At 40.6% G+C, this 20700-nt stretch overlaps 1 protein-coding gene across 1 annotated transcript; it reads right to left on the minus strand.

Moving 5' to 3' along the window:
* Positions 1-1744: 1744 nt before the first annotated feature.
* Positions 1745-16503, minus strand: hmgcll1 (3-hydroxymethyl-3-methylglutaryl-CoA lyase-like 1). Its single transcript, XM_034609636.1, has 9 exons — positions 16174-16503; positions 14774-14851; positions 14170-14277; positions 13714-13809; positions 13408-13556; positions 11882-11945; positions 11144-11332; positions 3248-3373; positions 1745-2885 (listed from the first exon to the last, which is right to left on the minus strand). Exons 1-9 carry the CDS (start codon positions 16267-16269, stop codon positions 2781-2783), a joined length of 1011 nt encoding a protein of 336 aa, XP_034465527.1. The 5' UTR covers positions 16270-16503; the 3' UTR covers positions 1745-2780.
* Between the last annotated feature and the right edge of the window lie 4197 nt (positions 16504-20700).

Below are 20700 nucleotides of genomic sequence, written 5' to 3' on the forward strand. Positions count from 1 at the left end.
TCACAACAACACAGAAATGTCCGCAGCGTTAAAATGAGGGGAGGCGCAGCAGGCAGGGGCAGGAAGTAACGTATTAATCACATGTTTTTGTTTACAGCTCATTGACACCAATGTCCAAAAACATTCAAGAAAGGGATAAAAAATCAGTGGATCCGCCCCTTAGACAGGATCCACACCAACACTGAATTGGTTATTTCTTGGCCAATGTGCCATCCTTCCACCAACTTTAATGGAAATCAATTTAGTACTTTTTGCGTAATTCTGCTGACAATCAAACAAACCAATGTACAGTTTTCACCTCCTTGGTGGACGCAACAATACAATTCAACTTTAAGGCTTCAGGTGAAAATACAGGAGCAGAATGGATTCGACACAAAACACACCAACTTCTACAAGTATTCTTAAAGTTTTGTCAGCACAGTGAGAAAGGGCACAACAGGAGTAAGAACCCCTGTAAACAAACCACTCAGCACCGGACCTGCAGATACTCTTTGCTCAGGGAATTTCAGGTCTCAGTGAGTGAGCATTTTAAACTTACTTCACTTATAGAGGGAGGTAAGAAGAAAGGAGATGGATTTTTTGCTCACTGTACATCTGCTGTTTGTCTGTGTGACACAGTCAGAGACCTGACATCGCCTGACATCGCCTGACAGGTGTCTATGTTCATTTCGAGGTGTGGAGAGAGGAGGTTGAAAATACAGGAGGAGGTGGGGGAGGAGGAGATGGATGATTTGCTCATCCTCAAAGTGGAACTCGGGGCTTTGCTCTCTCTTGGAGACTGCTCAGCTTCCTCTGAGGGTTTCAGATTAATTGATTTTTACTGATTTTCTTTGAATCTTCCTCTCACAGGATGATGCTGTGAAGGGTTATATTATTGATCGGAAGATGATACAGTATATCAATTTCAGTTGAGTTAATAGTTGGCAGAAGAGTGAGGTATGAGCCAAGGAAGAACACATGAACCTTTTTAGATATTTTTGTGACAAGGAAATAATTTAGGGCTCTTTATGAAACTATAGTGACCCTCAGTGAAGTGCGTACCTCTGCCAAGTCCAACAGTCCCCTGATGAAACCTTCAGAATTTTCCAGCTGCGCCATCATCCATTCATAGTTGTTATTTTTCCAATAGTTCGGTTTACAGTGTGGTCAAACAAGCAAAACCAATGATTTTTACCATCAGGCAAAATGTTACTTTGTGCTCAGTGCTATCAAATGTTAGTTTGTTGAATCAGCTTCAGTCAGAGAACAACTAAAATAGCTTTACCCAGCAGATCAACACACCTCCAGTAATCAGGATTTCCTTATTTCCAGAGCCCTTCTCTGAGAAATCACACATTTCCTGATTATTGGACTTCTAGCATCTGATTTGCCTTAATCTACAAGCAGATCTGCATAAAAAATTGATTGCATCAATTCTTATTTTTGGGATTTCATCAATTTTATTATGGATTTTTCTTTGCATGTGTGATGAAGATGGATCAATCACATTTTAATACACTTATGCAAATTTCTAGGAATCTGCTCCTTAAATTCATTAGAGTTGAGTTTTGATTATCTTTCAGTCCCAGAGTCCACTCGTCTTTCACTGTGGCATCGTAATTAGGCCGATACTGATTTACTACAGGGACATCAGGTGACCACAGTTGATGAGAATTAGCTCATTGGATAGGGAACCAGATGTATCCTGAGCCCTGAGGACAGAGACATTCACCACACAGTCCCCCCCCCCCCCCCCCCCCCCCCCTTTATTTAGAGGATGTGAAAATAAAGTTACCAAATGACTGATTTTCATTTTTTTCAATATGATACAACATAAATGGAGTTATTCCGCCGTCACATAGCACGTTAAGATGAAGTTCATTAAAATTCAGCATCAAATGATGTTTTTACACAGAGCACATGAGAAACACAGATAAAACACGACCACATTTGATTTTCATACAATCAGTAGCTTATGTAATGGTAAAAGTTTTTTTAATGGCAAAAAAACATTCAAGGGGCACTTCTTAAATCCTCTTTGGGACACCTGAGGGCAAACACTTTTCAGTGGTGGCTTTTAAAATAATTTTATTTAATTGCTATTCAAGCAGAATCTCACCGGGGAAGTAGAGCTGAAAAGATTATTCTGAGAAGTTTTCTGCATGAGGATCATATCTAAAGAGAAATGATGTTTTCTCATGTATCTTCTCTGTTCATTCAAATGAAACATTTATAAACTGAGTTCAGCAAATAGCCAAAGCAAAAGAAACTGAACTGTTCAAAACTATTCTCACCCTCTTGCTATTTAGCTTTTAAGGCCACTGAGCTTTGCAAAGTGATAAAAGTCGCAGATGTTCACTGGATTTATTTGTCAGAGTTAATAAATGTGAAAGTTTTAAAAAACCTTCCGCCTCTTAAAGGCCAGAATGTGTTCATGACTCATCAAGTCATCAGTCTTGACCTCTTTTGATGAAGAATACTTGATGTAGTCCTCGTCTCCCTCTGGATACTTTCAAGCTGATGTGACTTGTCCTTGTTCTTTTGTAATGTCCAACAATACAGATCAGAAGATAAGCGAAAATTATATTTCTGCGACATGATTGAGTCTTTGAGTGGAATAAGCACCAAAACTGAACAGATATATAGGAAACTGAAAACGAAGGAGCTGGTTTTAAAGCGCAAATCATGCAAGTATTAGTTTTAGACTGGGAATTTTTTAATACAGCAGCATAGTCAAGAAACTGAAAGGCAGCAAGAACAGGGGAAGCACTTTAAATGGGGAATCCTTCATCACAGCAGTGTCACAGTGTTCTGTCTCTGGCCTGAGCAACCTTGGAGTTTGTCTGGCGACCTAAAGCTCCGCAGATAAAATCACCAGCCTCCATCACTTTGGCAAGGTTCACACCCTGCAAAAAATATTTAGCATCACTTAAAATGCAACATCTGAGAGGAGGAATCAGGTGGGCGGGATGAACAGAAGGTGTGATCGTGTGCAACAGGAGACAGGAAACTAAACTGTAGTGAAGGTTTTCCACCAGCAGGGGTAGGAATTGTTAAATAAATTGTTCCTGAAGGTGCATGTGACACTGAGGACATTGTTCAAGTTGTGTGAAACCACAGATATTATAAAATAAACCTGTTCCGAGCACAGGGATCCTTTACTTTAAATAAGCTCTGGATGATTGTGTGAGTTTGGCCAACGTGTTGGGATTATAAAGCCATAAAATACCAGCAGCTCTGTGAGAGTGCACTGTAAAGACATACTCACTGTTTCAATGCCCATGCCACTGAGCATGTAGAGAACATCCTCCGTTGAAACGTTGCCAGACGAACCCTGAGCGTACGGGCAGCCTCCCAGGCCGGCTACTGCCGAGTCCACCACGCAGACCCCCATCTGCAATGGGGAACACAGCAGAGACATTCAGCAACTCCACGTAAACTTCACCTCAGGTAAAAAAAAAAAAATCCAGGAACAAAGATCCTTGTTCCTGCTGAATTGTTCTAGCCGCAGCAGCGCGCCTCCCCGATGGCTGCGGTCGTGTCTTACAGCTGTTCAGGAGAACTGTGGGCTTGTGTTTTGAAGATGAGTGGGCACGGTATGTCCCACAGTACGGCTTAGTCATCCTCTTTGTCAGCTCAAAACACCAGCACCACATAATTACGGCCTCGTCTCATATAAGAGGAACATTATACATGCTGAACAGAACATTTCATATGGTTCTGTTTCTCCTGGTTACTCATGTTTTTACAGCACTATGCTCTGCCCCTGAACCGTGGGGATTCATTTTTCCTGCCACATTGAGAAGGCATTTGTTCCTTGGCTGGATGGTGTCTGCTTACATCACGCCAACGATTCAGCAATTGTAACGCTACCACTCAAATGTGCTGTTAATGCCATTGATGTCTTTCACATGTATGAATAGATCTGTGGTTCTACGGCTGCTCGGGATCGATATCGTGAGGGAAAATGTTCTGTTTCTTTCTTTTTGTCTAATTTTCATTGACTACAAGAGTCTGGTCTCCACATGAGAATCTATTATGCATTATTTTTTTTAATTAAATAATATTCTATTTTGTTTTTTAAATGCTGCTCCTGCTTTATGTAATCTAATGCTGACAGGTCGAGTTCAATCATTCACATTTGCTTTCAACCTCCTCTGAAAGCAGACGTTACACAAAGAGATAAAACAGTTGTGACTCGCCATATTGAATGTACCGAGCCATGAGCGTACCCTTTGTTTTAACACCAAAAAAAAAAAAAACGATGAATCCAGACCTTCAGTTTTTCAGATTCATTATGGACTTAGGGTCTCGGGATGTTTTCCACAGATCCGCGGGATCGTCATGAGAATATTAAAGATGTTTTCCAGCTTCCGTGGCCGAGCCAGATGTCAGAGGATCCCACGGTGAGAGAAAATTAACACGCTGATCCTCTCAGTGGCAGCGGGTCATGGAGGACTTTTCACCCCATGGAGCAGGACCAGACAAGCTAAATTAAAGGAATCTCTCTTGCCCTTTTTTCTTTTCCTTTCTTTTCTTTTTTAACAATGCTGCTAATTGGTTGCTTTCCCCCCCAGACAAGAACCTACTTCTTTCAGGGGGCTGTCTGAGCCAGCCCGTAATTGCTGTTTGTGTTGGCAAGGGAAGAGGAGGAGGAGGTGGGGTAGAAAGAGGAGGAGATCTACTCCGGTGTGCACAAGATTTCCAGACCTTGGTGAAAGCCAGAGCAGGATATTGTACTAGGCATCATTTTTGTAGTATAAACACAGAGTTGTAATCTGCCATGCCAACTCTCTCGCTCTCAGCTGCCAGCCGTGTAAGGCCGGGGGTCTTCAGCGTACTGTTTCCGAGGAGAACAAAACAGACCCTTCAGCAGTGTGCCCCCCGTGTTCCTCTGGACAGTAACCACGCAGGGGATTGGTGGTCAGCAGCTCGAGCTCGCCAGCGTTCGCTTCACACTGCCCGAAAGCCAGATGTGCGCTCAGTGTGAAAAAGGCTATGTCCACCGAGCTGTGGCTGTGTAAAAACAATACATTCCAGGGTAACGACACAGTACATTTTCAAACTTTCAATTTTTTTGGGAGGGGGGGGGGGATAAACTTGTTGACATTTTACACAGTGAGTGGACGAGGCTGAAGATGGACAAGCTCCCATTTTGGGTTGAGAACTGCGTCAGCGAGTGAGAGGGAGTGTGTGTGTTCACTGAAGGATATGAAGCAGTGATGCTTTACCCACAACTACATAAACTGGGAAGCTGAAAGAAAACTGTGACAGATCCACTGCTGACACATATACAACCTCTTTCCAGGAACGCATGAACAACCTCGCCACGGGAAAGCGGAACCCAGGTATTGGGAGGAGCGATAGACAAAACAAACATTTAAAACCAAATAAATTACTTTTTATTTTTAACTCTATGATTTATTTCAACACAAAAATTCGGAGCTTTATAATCAAGTCAATCACCGCTTCGTGGATAACTGGGTTTCATGAATGCAGAACAACCAATTACAATGACGAACAGTCTCAATTTATCGAAGAATTTCGAGTTAATTCAAAACTCTAGAGGCTCAGTTTTTTATGTGCAGGTGGAGGCTGAGAAGCCAGTGAGCTGCACACCGAACCATATTTAACTTCGGAGGAAATGAGGTCAGATACATCTCCAGATTAAGTAAAAAGTATTCTCTGCACGATCAGCAGTTCCTTGAAAGATCCTACTTTTGTTCTTCGTTGGGATTGGTTTGTGTTTTCCCTGATAAACCCATGACATGTGATACACACCATAATAAGAACATATATTACACACTGCATGTATGAATGTAAAACCACTTTTTGTTCATTAACTCACCTATAGTTTGCTTTGTACAACATTTTTCAGTATGTATAGATTATATTATTTGTGTCCGTATTATTTATTATATTATTATTGATCATTTGATATTCAATATAATCCGTTTTTTATAATTGTATCATTTACAGTGTGTAATTAGTTGTTATTAGCTTTGATACTGTTGCGTTTCTCTCTAAATGAAAATGAAAATGAAAAATGGCACCTCACAATACACACTACAAATGTGGTGCTGATGATGATGATGATGATGATGATGATGATGGACGAAGAAGAAGAAGAAGAAGAAGAAGAAGAAGAAGAAGAAGAACAACAACAACAACAACAACAACAACAACAACCATATTCTTCATGAAGATGATGATGATGGTCATAGTCTTTGCGTAATTTTTATCTACACACAATAAATTGTTAATTGTAACATAATTAAAGTTAAAGTACAGAAGTTACGCACACCCGCTCCATGTGTGAGCACAAACAGGTTGTACTGTATTTCCCAGCTGCAGCAGTGCACAATACACCCAAATTGCAGGCAGGAATAAATAATTTTCCTTGCCAAGCCTGTGAAATCTAAGTACATACATTGTCATTGTGTGACCTGCCAGGAGTAGGTTTGTAACAAAGCCCCCCCAGACCTCCTGAAAAAAAGAAAAGGTACAAAGACTGAGGAATGTCTTTATCAAGAACAAAAGAGGTGACTCAGGGCTGACAGCACTGGGGGAATTCATTTCTCTCCCAGTTGGTGGTGTGGACTTCTGGCACACAATAATGAAAAACGATGATAAAATCTTTCATTTCCATCTTGTTTATGGTTGAGCAAATGGTGGGCTAAATATCCACGGCTGCTATTACTCCCTGTGTCCACGGGGCAGCTGCGATGAATCATTGTTAAGTGTGATTCACAAAGGAATTTCACTGTCCCTCTGCACTTCTTCACTGAGCCGCCCAAAATTAAAACTAACCTAAAAAATATCTGCTACTTTGCACATGGAGTCGTAAAGTTTTTACATAGAAGATCAAAGCATCTTCTCTATTGAGTTATTTGAACAACTCTTTATTCCCATCAGGGATATAAATTTAATTAATTTTCTTTTTTGTTATACATTTTACATAGACATTCAGTATGAGGATATTGAAAAATATAAGAACATGCAAGTACATATAAGTACACCCCCGTTAAAGTGTTTTGTCTTTGTTGGGAGTGTAACTCTTGTTACCTCTGAGGTGTTTTCAACCCTATTTGTTTGTTTGTTGTTATTTTTAGTTTTTTAAGCAAGATTATGCAAACAATTAAGTACAGATTATGACAAGATTTGATGGAAGGATGTTCTATGGGTCAGGGAGAAACTCGTGAAATTTTGGTGCTGATCCGGATCAGGGGGCTGGTCCAGGAGTTTCTTTTATCACTTTGTTTAATATTGTGAAAAAGGGCGTTATTCTTTTACATTTTCCCTGATTTCCCAGGGAATAGTTCATGGATTTTGATGAAAACAAATTGGCATATTCAGGAGACCGATATCTATGAGTGTGTGTAATTTGGTGCAGCTTGAGCGAGTTTAAGGGGACGGTTGGCGGAGGTATGCGCTCTACTCACAGCCATATTCTAGTTCCGTTAGTTAACTGTTTTAAGGTCTAACTCTTTTATTCTTGGGTGAAACTGTGTAAGGGCCCTGTGAATTTATGATGTATGCAAACTTGAAAAAAAATCACAAAAGCATATTTATCCCCTGCACAATAAAGTGTTGGGTCTGCGGCTGCAGCGCCGTTCATCACATGCTCAGCAGCGGGCGAACGAGAGGATCGTTTTCCTCTGGTCTTTAAGCAGAGCATTGTCAGGGTTCAACAGCCAAGCGATAGATGAGTTAGGAGTCCCCCAGGGCCCTTCTATCCACCTAGCTCTCGGTCGCTTTGTCCGACAGACAGTGAATAGGTGAGCCTTTGTGCCTGACCCCCCTCACATCTGTTGACCCACCCAGCCCCCAATGAGCTTCCTCCCCTTGCAATGACAATGTGCTCCAGAGAACTGATACAGCCATATCTGCGTTACCTCTGTTTTATGTCTGGATTTGTGTCACTTTTACACTCACCGTCGGCAAAGAGGTGAAAAACACCCTGACGGGAGCTTTTCTTCTACGGGGGTTTAAAAGCCTAATCGTATATTTGTGAGCTGCGTATTTTAGAGTATGTTAACGTAATCGTCCATCGAGTTGTTTTCTTCTCTACAATACTCGTGTGCCGTGATGGGAGGGCCCTTTGGAAATATCTTATGTTCATTAAGATTCTGGGAATTTTTTTTTTTCAGTGGGCAGTTTGTGAATCATCTTTTGATGGGGAGGCTTAGCTCATGTTTCTTAATGCCCCTCTTCCTTGTTGACTGACGGCTTCTGGTTTTCTGTGTGTCTCATTGTGACCTACACTTTTGTTTTCGGGCCGTCTCAATGCTCGCCGAACAGAGGACGCATTCATAGCATCATAAACTTAAAAACTGTTTTTAAGCTCAAGGGAAGATTCGGTTTAACAGTGAGTTTCATAAATATCTTTCAGCTCCATACTCAAACTTATAATATTTGCTTAAGAGAACTTGTCAACCAAATTTGTTATACTATATTATTTATATTATTACAACAGAGTATTTGGGCCACTTTGAAGAAAAAAAATCAGACATCGTAATTTACGAGAATTAAGTGGTAATAATACAAAAATAAAGTTTTAATTTTATGTGAATAAAGTCGGAATAACATAAAAATAAATTCTTAAAGTTTGAGAGAGAAAAAAAAAAGTTAATTGAAAAAAGGCAATTTCCCCAAGTCCGTGGGCTTCTTTGGTCTGAATAAACATAGTTTCTTGTGCAATCTTTTCAAAGTACAGATACTTAAGATAATGTGGTGCCGATGTACCAAAAGATTCACTGCTATACTGAAGTATAGTTTCACAAGATACTAGGCTCATCATTTTAACACAGGCGCAGGCCGCTTTTCTGAAGTAGCATGTCGCCTAAAATCACGAGTTTAATTCTCGTAAAATCCCGACTTTATTCTTGTATGTTTACAACTTCATTCTTGTCATATTATGACTTTACTCTCGAAATGTAAGAATTTTTTTTCTATAGCCAGTGGGGGAGGGGCAGTGTGCCGTCAGTCTGTGGAGTTGAACATGTCTTCTTCTACGTCCTCAGATAAACTACAGCTGTGGTTGGTGACTGGGTCTTACCGTGGGTTACAATCGCTGCCAGATCATTTTGATAGTTTGATTATTTTTATTTTATCACATCAGACTGAAGGACACAGATGAACTGAAACCACAACATTCACACAATCACTTCCTTTTTAGCAATTTGTCTTCAAACTAAAAGCCCAACATTCATTCTGTTGCAGCAATGCTTAATGCCAATCTAAATGACAGTGTTTTTATTTTGAAAAGTTGTGAACTTGGGTCTGAAGATTAGGTCGGTTGCTTAGCAGACCACTGAAACAGCCGACATGTTATGAATGGAAAAAAACACAAACTAAGTAAATCAATCAAACACGTGAATAGAAATAAAGTAATTTTCATTTTATATTGACTACCGTCATTGCAGATAAACCAGGTAGGATGAACACTAAGTTTTTCCCACTTCACTCTGCACTGTAGACTGTTTATAAAAAGCTGTGCGCACAACATCCAGCACAGAAACAATAAAAAGTGAAAGTGTAGAACTGTTTGAGGAGGACTCACTAATGACAAGAGTAATTCTGACGTAGCTCCAGAGCATTAACACAGGACAAGAGAACAAATAGCTTTAGACCAGGCATTGCACTAGTTCATGAGAATTCCACTGCCTTTCCTTGAATCCAGCCAAAACTGAACAATGCTTGCTTTCCAAGATGCTGTGTTCAAATGTTCTGCAACTTGTGCGTTGAAAATTAAAAAGATGGATTGCGAGCAGCTTAACATACGAATACCCAGGGAAGGAAATATGATTTAAAGCCTCAGAACGGACGTGTGATCTCTGCAGAGTTGGCAGTTACTTAAGGAAGTTGAAAGATATCCTGGAACAAGCATCACCACCTCAACTTTGGACGCGGTTTCCACATCTGGTTGCTCCTCTTTATGTCATTGTGGGTAACAACGTTGATGTACGCAAAGGCTGGGCATTTATCCACGGTCGGCCTGCGGCTCTCCACAAGAATATTTTTATTCATCATGAGGAGAAGGACGTGCATGTGAAGGTGCCCGGAGAATCTTTGCCAAGCGACGGGGGAAAGCAGGAGGGAAAGCTGCCAGACAATTTATCTTAAGAGGATGTGATGAATGGAGAGGATAATGCATTGAGGTCTCGTGCTTGCACAACGAAAGAATCAACACTTTCAACTGTGAGCGACCTACTCCTACTACTAGTTGAAGGCCCTCCACAGTTAAAGTACTGCCACTTTTCAAAAGATCAAGAGGTTCCTTTCATACTTTTCTTGTCAAGGAGAAATTCTAGGTGAAGACTCCAACTCGCACAGAATTACTATCATTAGTAACTCTATTCTTCAGAGTTGCCTTAGACGTTTGCAACCATTCATCCTCATATGTTTGCAGCCTTTCATCAAATCTTCACGGATGTCAGTTCTCTGTTTGCAAATATGTCTGTTTGATTTCTGCCCGGGTTTGACAATTTACAAGCTCTTGACTTTTCCCAGAATTCACTGGTCCCTCCGCCCAACTTCTGGAGCGGTCTTGGAGCTGTTCCCCTTCATGTAAGGACTTCCAGAAATGTTAGCTGCTGTGAGCGTTTATTACCAACTTATACATTTTTTATAAACTTTTGAAAAAAAGATTGATCATATATTAACAATGATTTTGTGTTCGGGGGAGCTGGTGTGTTTCTGTGTTTGTTTCTTTTTGCCTCTTTTCTCCCTGTGCTCTCACTGTTATGAAATTCATGTCTTTTGTGTCTCTTGTAGACGAAGTTGTTGATCTCATTGGGTGTATCCTTGGAGTTTGAAATATATTTATATTGGATGTTTTTGGGTGGGTTCATCTTAGTTTTTACAATCATCCTTTACATCACAGAGCTGTTAAAACTATGAAAGTACAAAGGGTCAAAGGTGAACAAGTTGAAGCAGTTTGGCAAAATTCTGAAAATGTTCCGGCTAATTTCTTATTTTGTTGTAAGGCCAATTTAGACAGAGTTTACAGAAAGTCTCAACTCAATCAAGAACATTTTCCCCCATTAAATCTACTATTATTTTCCTTCTATTAATGGTAATGCAAGTAATAACATTTATAACAATCAATCATTATGGTCCGTATTGATAGTTGAAGTCGTTGATATATATCATTAACTCTTACCTGGAGTGCAGTCAGGATGTTGGGCAGTGCTTGCCCATACGTGTCATGGCAGTGAACTGCCAGAGCGTTGGCGGGAACCTCCTTCATCACACTCTGCAGCATCTTTAACATGGAACCTGGAGTTCCCACACCGATGGTGTCCCCCAAGGAAATCTCATAACAGCCCATGTCATATAACCTCTTTGCCACCTAAAGAGTAGTGAAACAAAAATGTCAAATCAGCTGTTAATGTTTATCCAGGATGCAAATGTTTGTGATTGAAATCACAGAGAAAAAAACAAATTTCATTTTTAAATCAGTTCAGGCTGAAAGCCAAGAACAATAAGCTCTGTGTCTCATGCATGGAAAGGTGACAACGAACCGGGGATAAAAAAAGAGCAGAATTTTCACAGTTAATCAGTGTTTTTTGCATAATAATAAAAATTCATTAATTTCAGAAAAGACATTTGCTGTTAAGTTAGAGCCTCCTCTCCTGTCTAATGACACAAGCATCACCTTATGAATCAATTGTGAAAATTCAGAGAGAAAAATTCAATCCAAAGACATGAATGTAAAACTGGCAGCAATATGTATATAACCTTTACCGATGTAAGCCTCCAGTTTACAGTCTGTCTACAAAACCTGTCTTTATTTAATGTCGAGATAAAAATAAAACGACTCTTCATTAATATTTTCCCTGTTAAATCTTTGACACTTTGAACGTGACTGTAGAGCAGGAATGTGCAAAACGAATCTCACCTCAGTAACTTTGGAAGGTTCAATGTGTCCCTCGTGGGGACATCCCAGCGCACAAGACACATATCTGAAAGAACACAACTTTGTGAGACATTCAATACACGTGTGTAACATTTAATAGCTTGTGGTGGTTTTCACCAACTATAAAAACTCAACCACTGCAGTGGATGGAGTAACAATTCACTTTAATGCAGAGAAGTCGAAGCTGCTGAATGTTTTATTGCTATGATTCTTGTATGTGTTCCTGATAACAGATTTATATGTAGGTCACAGTTGCTGAAGTAAAAATCACCATTTTGACCGGCCAAATATTTTTCACTCTCTCTCACTTTCACTTTTCTGTTGTTGATAGATGAACTCACTCAGTTTAAATAAAGATAGGATTTTTGTTTGGCCATGGTCATTTAAGCAATTCATCTGTTTTGCTACAAGAAATCCCAGGGTAATCCCAAAAAAAGATTTACAAGAGTTTTGGTTCACATCAAGTGATTCGATTTTTCGTCATAAACCAAAACTCACTTCTATGTCTTTTGTAAACACTGAACAGTATTTGGTTCTTAGAAAGTGACAGTTTTTAACACAATTAAATCCAGAGCTGTGACGGACGTTTGTATATAAAGATGGACGACGCATGCTGACATTTTGTGATGATGACATCATTTGGAGTCAGAGTCGGTTGAGTTGCGATCAGGGATTGAGCCGCAATATTGAGGTTTACCCAATACCGGCGACCAGTAATGAGTCAGTCTCAGCTGTCAATCATGGCGTCTCATCCTGCATCAAATAACAAATTAAAAAACAACCTGCTGCTGACAGGTCCGTGTCCCACCCATTAACATGGAGGAGGCTGGGTTTATGACCTGTGCTGCAGCCAGCCACTAGAAGGCAATCAAAACAGTTTGATTTCACTTTTGGGGAGCTGTCATGTCACCCAACAAAGCCTATGGTTATGTATAAGTAAGTTACATATAAGTTATGTTTTCACCCTTGTCCGTTTGTCAGTTTGTTTGTTTGTGAACTAGATAAAGCAAAAACTGCTGGACGGATCATCACTAAACTTGGTGGAGGGATGTGGTGTGTGTCAGGAGAGAACCCTTTAAGTTTTGATGCAAATCCGGATCAGTGCATCTATTTTTCTTTAACCATACTAGATTTGCTTCTAGTTTTTAAATAGAGAACTTCATGTTATCATCAAGTTAGCCTTACTTTTCCCATGTATAACAAAAGGCCCACCTCTATCCAGCAGTAACTCACCCTGTTTGCTTAGCTTTAATGTCCATCTGGACGTGTGGTCCTTTTAATGCACAGATATAACCTGGTGGACATCTGGAACTTTGCTATAAGAGGTATCATTACTGAGTTGCGTGTTTCCTCCTCCATATAGAAACGTTATTTTCAAGTGTTTTGTTTGGAGTGAGGACAGAAATGCGATCATCCGAGCAGAATCAGAAAGTGAACAAACTGTTTGACGGGAGTTTTCTCTCATCGTACGTGACAATGGAGAGATGTGTGGAGAGGAGACTACTCACCCGCGGACTGGAATGTGTCGCTCCTTGGCAGAGTTAATGACCTCCTCAAACCTCAGCATGCTTTCATCAATAGAGCAGTTAATATTTTTTTTACTGAAGGTTTCGGACGCTGACCCAAACACGGCCACTTCAGTAGCACCGGCTGCTACCTAAACACAGGGGAGAAAAATGAACTGGTAAAACTGTGCTGGAGTCACACTTACATAAGCACAGGCAAAACAAGAAGTAACTCAAATTGACAAGCACGAGTAAACAGTTGTGGTCTATAGCAGAGATCATTGTGCTGAATTAATAATTAATGCTTACAGCGTCCTGGAAACCCTGCATGTTAGGTGTCAACACAGGGTACTGAACATGAGGTGTTCTCTGGATTCCCCTGAGCACATCGGTGTGATCGGCCATCTAAGTGAAGGGGGAGAAAACATATGATGTAGGAAAATAAACCTTTCACATCATCTCAACGTGTTCCTGAGAAAACATCGTCCCGCGCTAATGTTTTCACATACTGGTGCAGAGCAGACAATCCTCAAACGACAGAAAACACTGTTTTTTACGTTGCATTTTTCAGCTTTAACAAAACACGGTCAAGTTTGCGCAGGAAGTAAATTATGGAACAATTTACCGCAGGGAATGAGAAGGTGACTGTATATGATGAGTGTCTTATAATATTCTTTGCTAGGATGCTGGAGCTGCAGGGTTTATGCAGATGAGAGAGAAAGTTCAATCAGCACTGTTTCTCTGTGCATAAAGAAGAGGTATTACCTGAGGTACCCACTTTGCAGACACAAAGCTGGTGGCCTCGATCACAGTCAGGCCTGTTCGTGACAGCATGTCGATCAGCTGGATTTTTATCCCTGTTGGGACTATTTCCTGGGGAAGATTGAAAGTGAAAAGACTCTGGATTTGATTCCACTCAAGATGGGAGGTACAACTGGAAGACATTTATTTCGTTCTCTTCGCCATGCTGCTTGCAAATTTCATCAACATCTACTTTGGCATGCTGAATCTTACTGGATATTTTTAGGGTCTATCAAAACTATACAATATTCCACATAATAACACGTTGTGGCAAACAAGATTATTCCTGCATCCCGTGCAATCTGTAAAACTGGTGGCGTGCAATAAGGAAATGATAAAACTGTGACATGCTAAGCAGGGTAAACTAAACCAGAAGTCGTGTCATCTTTCCTATTCAATTTCAAAGAAAATGTGAAACACATGCTCCTGGCAATTATGGCACAGAACCCATATGTTATGGATTGTTTTATGTATGACAGATACAGGAAAAATGGGGGTTTCCAGGGGTGACAAATCAAGGGCGCATATAAATATAAATGAGATTCCTGACTGAGATGAGAGTGTATACCTTTTCATTCTGAAGTCCATCTCTGGGCCCAACCTCAACGATTTTAACAAACTCTGGATACTCTTGAGTTGTGCTGGTCTGGAGACAGAAAAGAGAGTCAGGAGAGGAAGGGCCCTCAGTCATTCTTTAGCCGGGGGATGCTCCGGGACAAGTCATTTCTAACATGAGCAACTCTCTGTACCTCAAAGCCAAATGAAACCTGAGAACCAAAACAGAACTGAGCTTGTCAGGCCATGAGGATGCAAACACAGGAGATGCGTCACAGAGAGAAAACTGGGAAAGAACGTGAGGGTAAGTCCACACAAACCACAAGGGATGTTCTGAGGATCGGAGGTATTTCCCTGATGTGAACCTCATCATTTTAGAACGCAGACTGTCATGTCGTCCAACTTTATATACCATCTTTTAAAGTTCAGGTTGAACTTTAAAACCCAAACTGAGATTAAATATCACTTTTTTTGGGGGGTTCAAATATTGGCTAACTTGCACGGCACTCAGGAAAGAGCATGCCTCGGCCAAGTCTATACAATCCTACACATCATTGTTCTTGTGGTATAAATACACAGGAAATGAAAAATAAACAAAACATTTGAAAATGCTGTTGTTGTGGTAAAGAAAGTAAAAAAACTGAATCCTGGCCCTGTGCCTTTTAATCTTCCCCAAAATGTAATGGGTTCCTCTCAGCCTCAGGCCCCAACCCTCCACTCCACTTATGTGGTTTTCCGTATAATCCGACAAACTAACACAGGTGAAAGCATTACTTCGGAGGCGGAGGTAAAAAAGGTAAAAAAACTGAGTGACGTGACAACTGTAATTTACACTTATGAATGAACTCCACCATAAACGAGATGGGATGAGATAAGATGAGATTCAGCAGCAGACAGTCAGAATGAGGTAGACAGTGAAACACACAAGAAATACAGAGAATAACATATACCTTTCTTTACAGATGGAACTATTACTTGTAGAGAAATACAGTTCAACAATGAAATGCTGCTTTGTGTACAAGTTGATGCTTCAGTAATACTACTACTACTTCTGATACATTAAGTGCATTCTGTCAATGCATTTTAAATATTTGAGTGCTTGGTCTTTACAACCCCCTTAGCAGTTGAAAACCCCCACAGGGGATTTATTAGAGCAGATAATCAGACTCAACCATTCAAGAATTGTGCAGGTCACAAAACCAAAACAAGAAGTTACATAATGTAGGAGCTTCTTGGCTGGTTTGACTGAATGTAAATATCACAGAGCAGAATTTCAGTTGACTGTTACATAAGCAGCACGCAGCATCAGTGCCGTCATCAGCAGCCGGCCTCTGTGCAGCCTCTCTGTCATGAGAGAGTCATGTGGCAGAGCATGTGCAGCAGATTAAGAAACAAGAAAAAGCGGACGCCCACCTTCTCCTCCTGCAGCCAGCGCCTCAGCCATGGGTAGTCCTGGACCAGTTGCTCGTAGCTCAAGCAGTGCTTCACCGTAGTGGGTACGTTACCCATCCGAATGGCTGCTGTTCAGCCGACAGCTGCCGCACCCCCGAGACTCCTCTGAGACTGACCTGCACAGACCGCTGCAGCTGATATGGGAAAATTGAAGCGTGCGGTCAATTTGCTAATGCAGGCCCGGAAGATGGAGGGCCTCGCTGCACGAGGAGGTGGAATTAGAGGGAGCGGCTACCGGTGGTGGTGGTGGGGGATGATTCAGCAGTTGCCATGGCAGCCACATCCCGAGCAGGGAGGGGGATCAAAACAGAGAGGGATGGGTGAGGGAGTGAGGGAGAGAGGATATGATGTGAAGCAAAATGGCAAATGGAGCGATACGAGAGATAAGTGCTGCACAAGGGACTGGGATAGTAGTAGATAAATAAAGTATGTGCACAAAACAAAACTGGAATGCATGTGTTTGCTCAGTTTGCACAGATGATTTATGAAGAGACTGAGTGTTTTCTCCACTGTGGAGGCATTTCAAAACAATCTAAGTTATCTCGATTCCCGAACAAGATTAGATGCACATTCACCTCCCTGCTCTGGTGAGAACTGAACGCTTCAGGGAAACGCGCTGCTTTGATTGATCTCCTGTGACCTGAACAGTGGAGGAGGTTTCCATTGCCAGACGTGCCACTGCTGCCAATGTCAACTGCATGGTGTAATAAAATCCCTTGTTAAGGCCGGGCAACATTTACCAGAGAAAGAGCCATTCTTCTGAACCCAGATGTTAACAATAGAGGGACTTAATGAAGTCCTAGCATTCAACCATCTCACCGCGCTAAACTGCTCCGTGATGAGAGAGCCCTACCTCGCTGTCGGGGGGGGGGGGGGGGGGGAGGGCGACTCATATGATCGGCCCTGAAAAAGCTTCTTTTTTTTTTGAGCCGCACTTCAAGGTTGATGTTTATCAAAACATTTTTAAAAGCCTTTTAGCGTATTACCTTTTATTACATATTCATGCCTCTGTGAGGTACAGGAAAACATGCGGTCGGGCAGATTGACTTTTAAAGAATTGAACTTTTAAACCCTTATTTTCAAGCTTTTATTTGGCTTTTCACATACTGATTATTGCTTCTGCCAAAAATGGATAAAGTGATTTTCTTTTCTGCTGCAAATTAAAAGAAATAATCTTAAATAATGACACTGTTTTAGTGGTTTAAATTCTTTTCAGATGACTGTAAATCTGGGATAATAAAAAGAACATTCTGCAGAAGCACAAAATTAGAGCAAATTATTTCTTTAATCACTCTGCTGCCAAAGAGCACAAGGTTGAGTTTGCATACTGCATTCAGAACCTTTTAAATAAATATGTTATGCAACTAATTATATCTAATAATTTCCTGTCAAAATACAAGGTTGAGAAATCTCTTGTTGTTACATCCATAATATATGTAATTTATCATTTATATTTGATGTCTCTTGACTTTTCAAGGAAAAGTATGCCTTCTCAACGTTTCTTTTAAAATCAATGATAATTGCATCAATCACTTAACCCTAACTGGCCCTTTTAACATTTAACTCGGCAGCTACATTTTATCTTGACAAATACCAGCTGCGGAGGGTCACGTCAAAGATCTGGCCTTCGGGGGCTTTCCTGCTTTTTGGAATCAATGTAACACAGATGAGCAGAATCTTTCAAGTTGGAGGTGAGGTTTCACCTAGAGGAGGATTTGACATTTTGCAAGTAAAAGTAGCAGTTTGAAACGGTTTATCTGACGTCTGTGAGAAAATGAAAAATAGTGTTTTTGTAAGGTATCAGAAAGATGGGGGGGGGGTGTAGGATCAAGCTAACACGAATAGGTGAAGCATTTTGGTGTTTTACTCAAATCAAATGTTGGATATTTGTATCACAACAGTGCAAACCTCAGAAATCAATGTCATCAGACAAATAGAAACAACTACACAAACAATTTATGTAAGATTAAACTCTGCAAACGGACGATTCTCTTTAGGATCGTGTAGATTACACAAACAGATTCGCCTTGACAGGAAAAAGGATGTCTCTGCGCTAGTTTGTCTCCGGAGAACAATATATTTTACACACAAGGGTTTTGGAGAGCAAGCAGATGATGGATGCTTCAAAATATTAAATAAAAATCAAACAGGGCAAACATGTTTCTGCACTGGAAAGCATTGCGCATAAAAGAAAGGGACTATTCTCCTCTCTTGTGCGCTAAGAAAGAAACAGATGTGAAAAGCAGCACTTTATGGAGCACAGGTTTCGGCATAGCATGAAAGAGGGGTTTTAAGCTCTCAGATATATACTGAAAACAAAGGGGAGAAAGAAAACAGGAACCAGATTAAATCAATTTTCATCCTCCATCCGTCTTCAATTTCTACATCATGGATTTGAACTGAACTGTAACAACATGAGAGTCCTGGTGCGGAGCGTATAGCACCTTATCACCGCCCCTGAAAGGAGCAATCATGACAGCGTCTCTCATACCAAGATGGAAGCTCCGACAGCAAAAGACAACTTGACGGGGAATAATTGAAAGGGAATCATGACTAAGATGTTCTGCAGGAACACAGCACTCTATCACAAATCAAAAATCTTGCTCTTGTGTAAAGAAAAGCATCAAAACACCTCATTCCCATCCTAGTCATCCGTGTGCCAAGAGAAAAAAACAACCACATACACATTTTTCTTTTTTTAAAAAGCCCTGATAAAAATAGCAGCCTACCTCACAGTTTCTTCAGGAAGGCCGGTCCACTCAGGGCCAACTTTCCACAGCTCCCCTTCGAGACAGCATGTGTGTTAAAGATTATCCTCACAGTCATCACACTACAGAGCGTCCCGTGGCTTTTAGTCGCAAAAGCCACTGACCTGTGTGCCGGGTTCGTGTCCACACATGATCATATACACGTCTGTTTAGCGCTGACTCATAGAATACAAGTTGTCCGGCTTATTGAGGGAAGCATTGTGGAACTGTGCAGAATAATGAACAGTACACTAGGAAGGGAGATCAAAGAACACGGTTAATAATCAATAATCATCAATTCCAACGTGCTAAAGTCATCAGCTCATTCCGCACAAAGGCACAAGTCAACACTACGTTCTCACAGGGTGTTTCTTCACGGCCAGATATATATTGTAGAGATTTTTATATTGCACCGTGGAGGACGACACGGCTGGATTACAGCTCCGGCTGGATCATAAAGCACAAAGATTTCCTTCAGTGTATCCATATCCTTTGGTGGGAGAAATTGAATTTCACAGCCGAGTTTACAGCAGCAAGAATTCACGTGAAGCGGGTTAAGTGGTGGCTGTTAACATCTCCATTCGCTTTCTAAATTGGTGCAGTAGCAGAGTAGTGTTTTGTTCATTACGTGACTGTAGTGTGGGTAGACGACACAGACGGATACAGTAAATATCAACACATAAATCAAGTTAAAATATTGTTTACTCATGAAAATGTGTCTTTGAGCACAGTCACATATATCTTACAACAAAAACAATTTCAGCACTGTCAGGGTGAGATGTTTATTGACAGAACCAAACACAGCTGGGGGGGGGGGGGGGGGGGGGGGGCAGTGGATGTGTGGTTGTCACAGTTTCACACCTTCTTCTAACACTCAATGAAGTGTATAACTGAGTAAAGTGGAAAATAAATAACCCCAACAGCCTTGGATATTCTCTTAAATGTTATAATATTATATAACAGCTACTCATTTTATGAATCTACAAAACCAATGAATGATGTTTATGCATTATTTAAAACTCTTGGACATACTGTACAGGAAGGAGCTTTATACTCTCTGTTTACACAACATTAAAACACAACAATGTCTGTTATAGTTATCTATTTATTGGTACGTGTTATTTCATCCAATATGTGCAATAATTCTCATGCCTGTTTATATCTTTTTTGTGTATTTATTCACAATGTGTATGTAATTCAGTTGCATGCAATTCCCCAATGTCTGTTTGTACCATATCTGTTGTAAGTAAATGTTGACTTTTTATACTTAGGGGAACTCATTGCATCCTAAATTGCATTCAGGAGCTGGATGCAACGTAATGTTGTTATACTGTGAACATAACTTGTGCATGAATGACAATAAAGTGAATGTAGATCTCTGAATACAGATACTTTAGATTTCTTTAGCCACTGCAGTGATTGTGATCAACACAGAGGCAGTGCATTGCTTTTAAATACTAGGGGAAAATCTGCTTTTTTAAATTTGAGATCCAACAGAGCAGCAGGTTTTAATAGGAAAGTTTTACCTTTATAGGATGGATTGTGTTTCTGTTCTGTTTTTACTTTTGTTCTTTGTTTCATAATTGTCCCCAGATATGCCCACATCCTTCTGACGTGCCCTGTTTTGACAACATATTAAACATCAGTTCAGATGCTCAGTGATACAGTAAAACAGCATGATGAATACAGGCTAGAAATATCCTTGGCCTCTGCAGCAGATTCACATTCTGTGCATCTGCTT

The sequence above is a fragment of the Hippoglossus hippoglossus genome, chromosome 15 (assembly GCF_009819705.1).
Source record: "Hippoglossus hippoglossus isolate fHipHip1 chromosome 15, fHipHip1.pri, whole genome shotgun sequence".
NCBI classification, from domain to species: Eukaryota; Metazoa; Chordata; class Actinopteri; order Pleuronectiformes; family Pleuronectidae; genus Hippoglossus; species Hippoglossus hippoglossus.

What these genes read in the sequence shown, in the direction of transcription:
- hmgcll1 (XM_034609636.1), bottom strand. Translation starts at nt 16,269, where the DNA reads ATGGGTAACGTACCCACTACGGTGAAGCACTGCTTGAGCTACGAGCAA. An exon ending in CGACACATTCCAGTCCGCGG is followed by an intron (nt 11,946 to 13,407) that starts GTGAGTAGTCTC and finishes GTGTTCTTTCAG; the next exon opens with ATATGTGTCTTGTGCGCTGG. An exon ending in AACCTTCCAAAGTTACTGAG is followed by an intron (nt 11,333 to 11,881) that starts GTGAGATTCGTT and finishes ACTACTCTTTAG; the next exon opens with GTGGCAAAGAGGTTATATGA.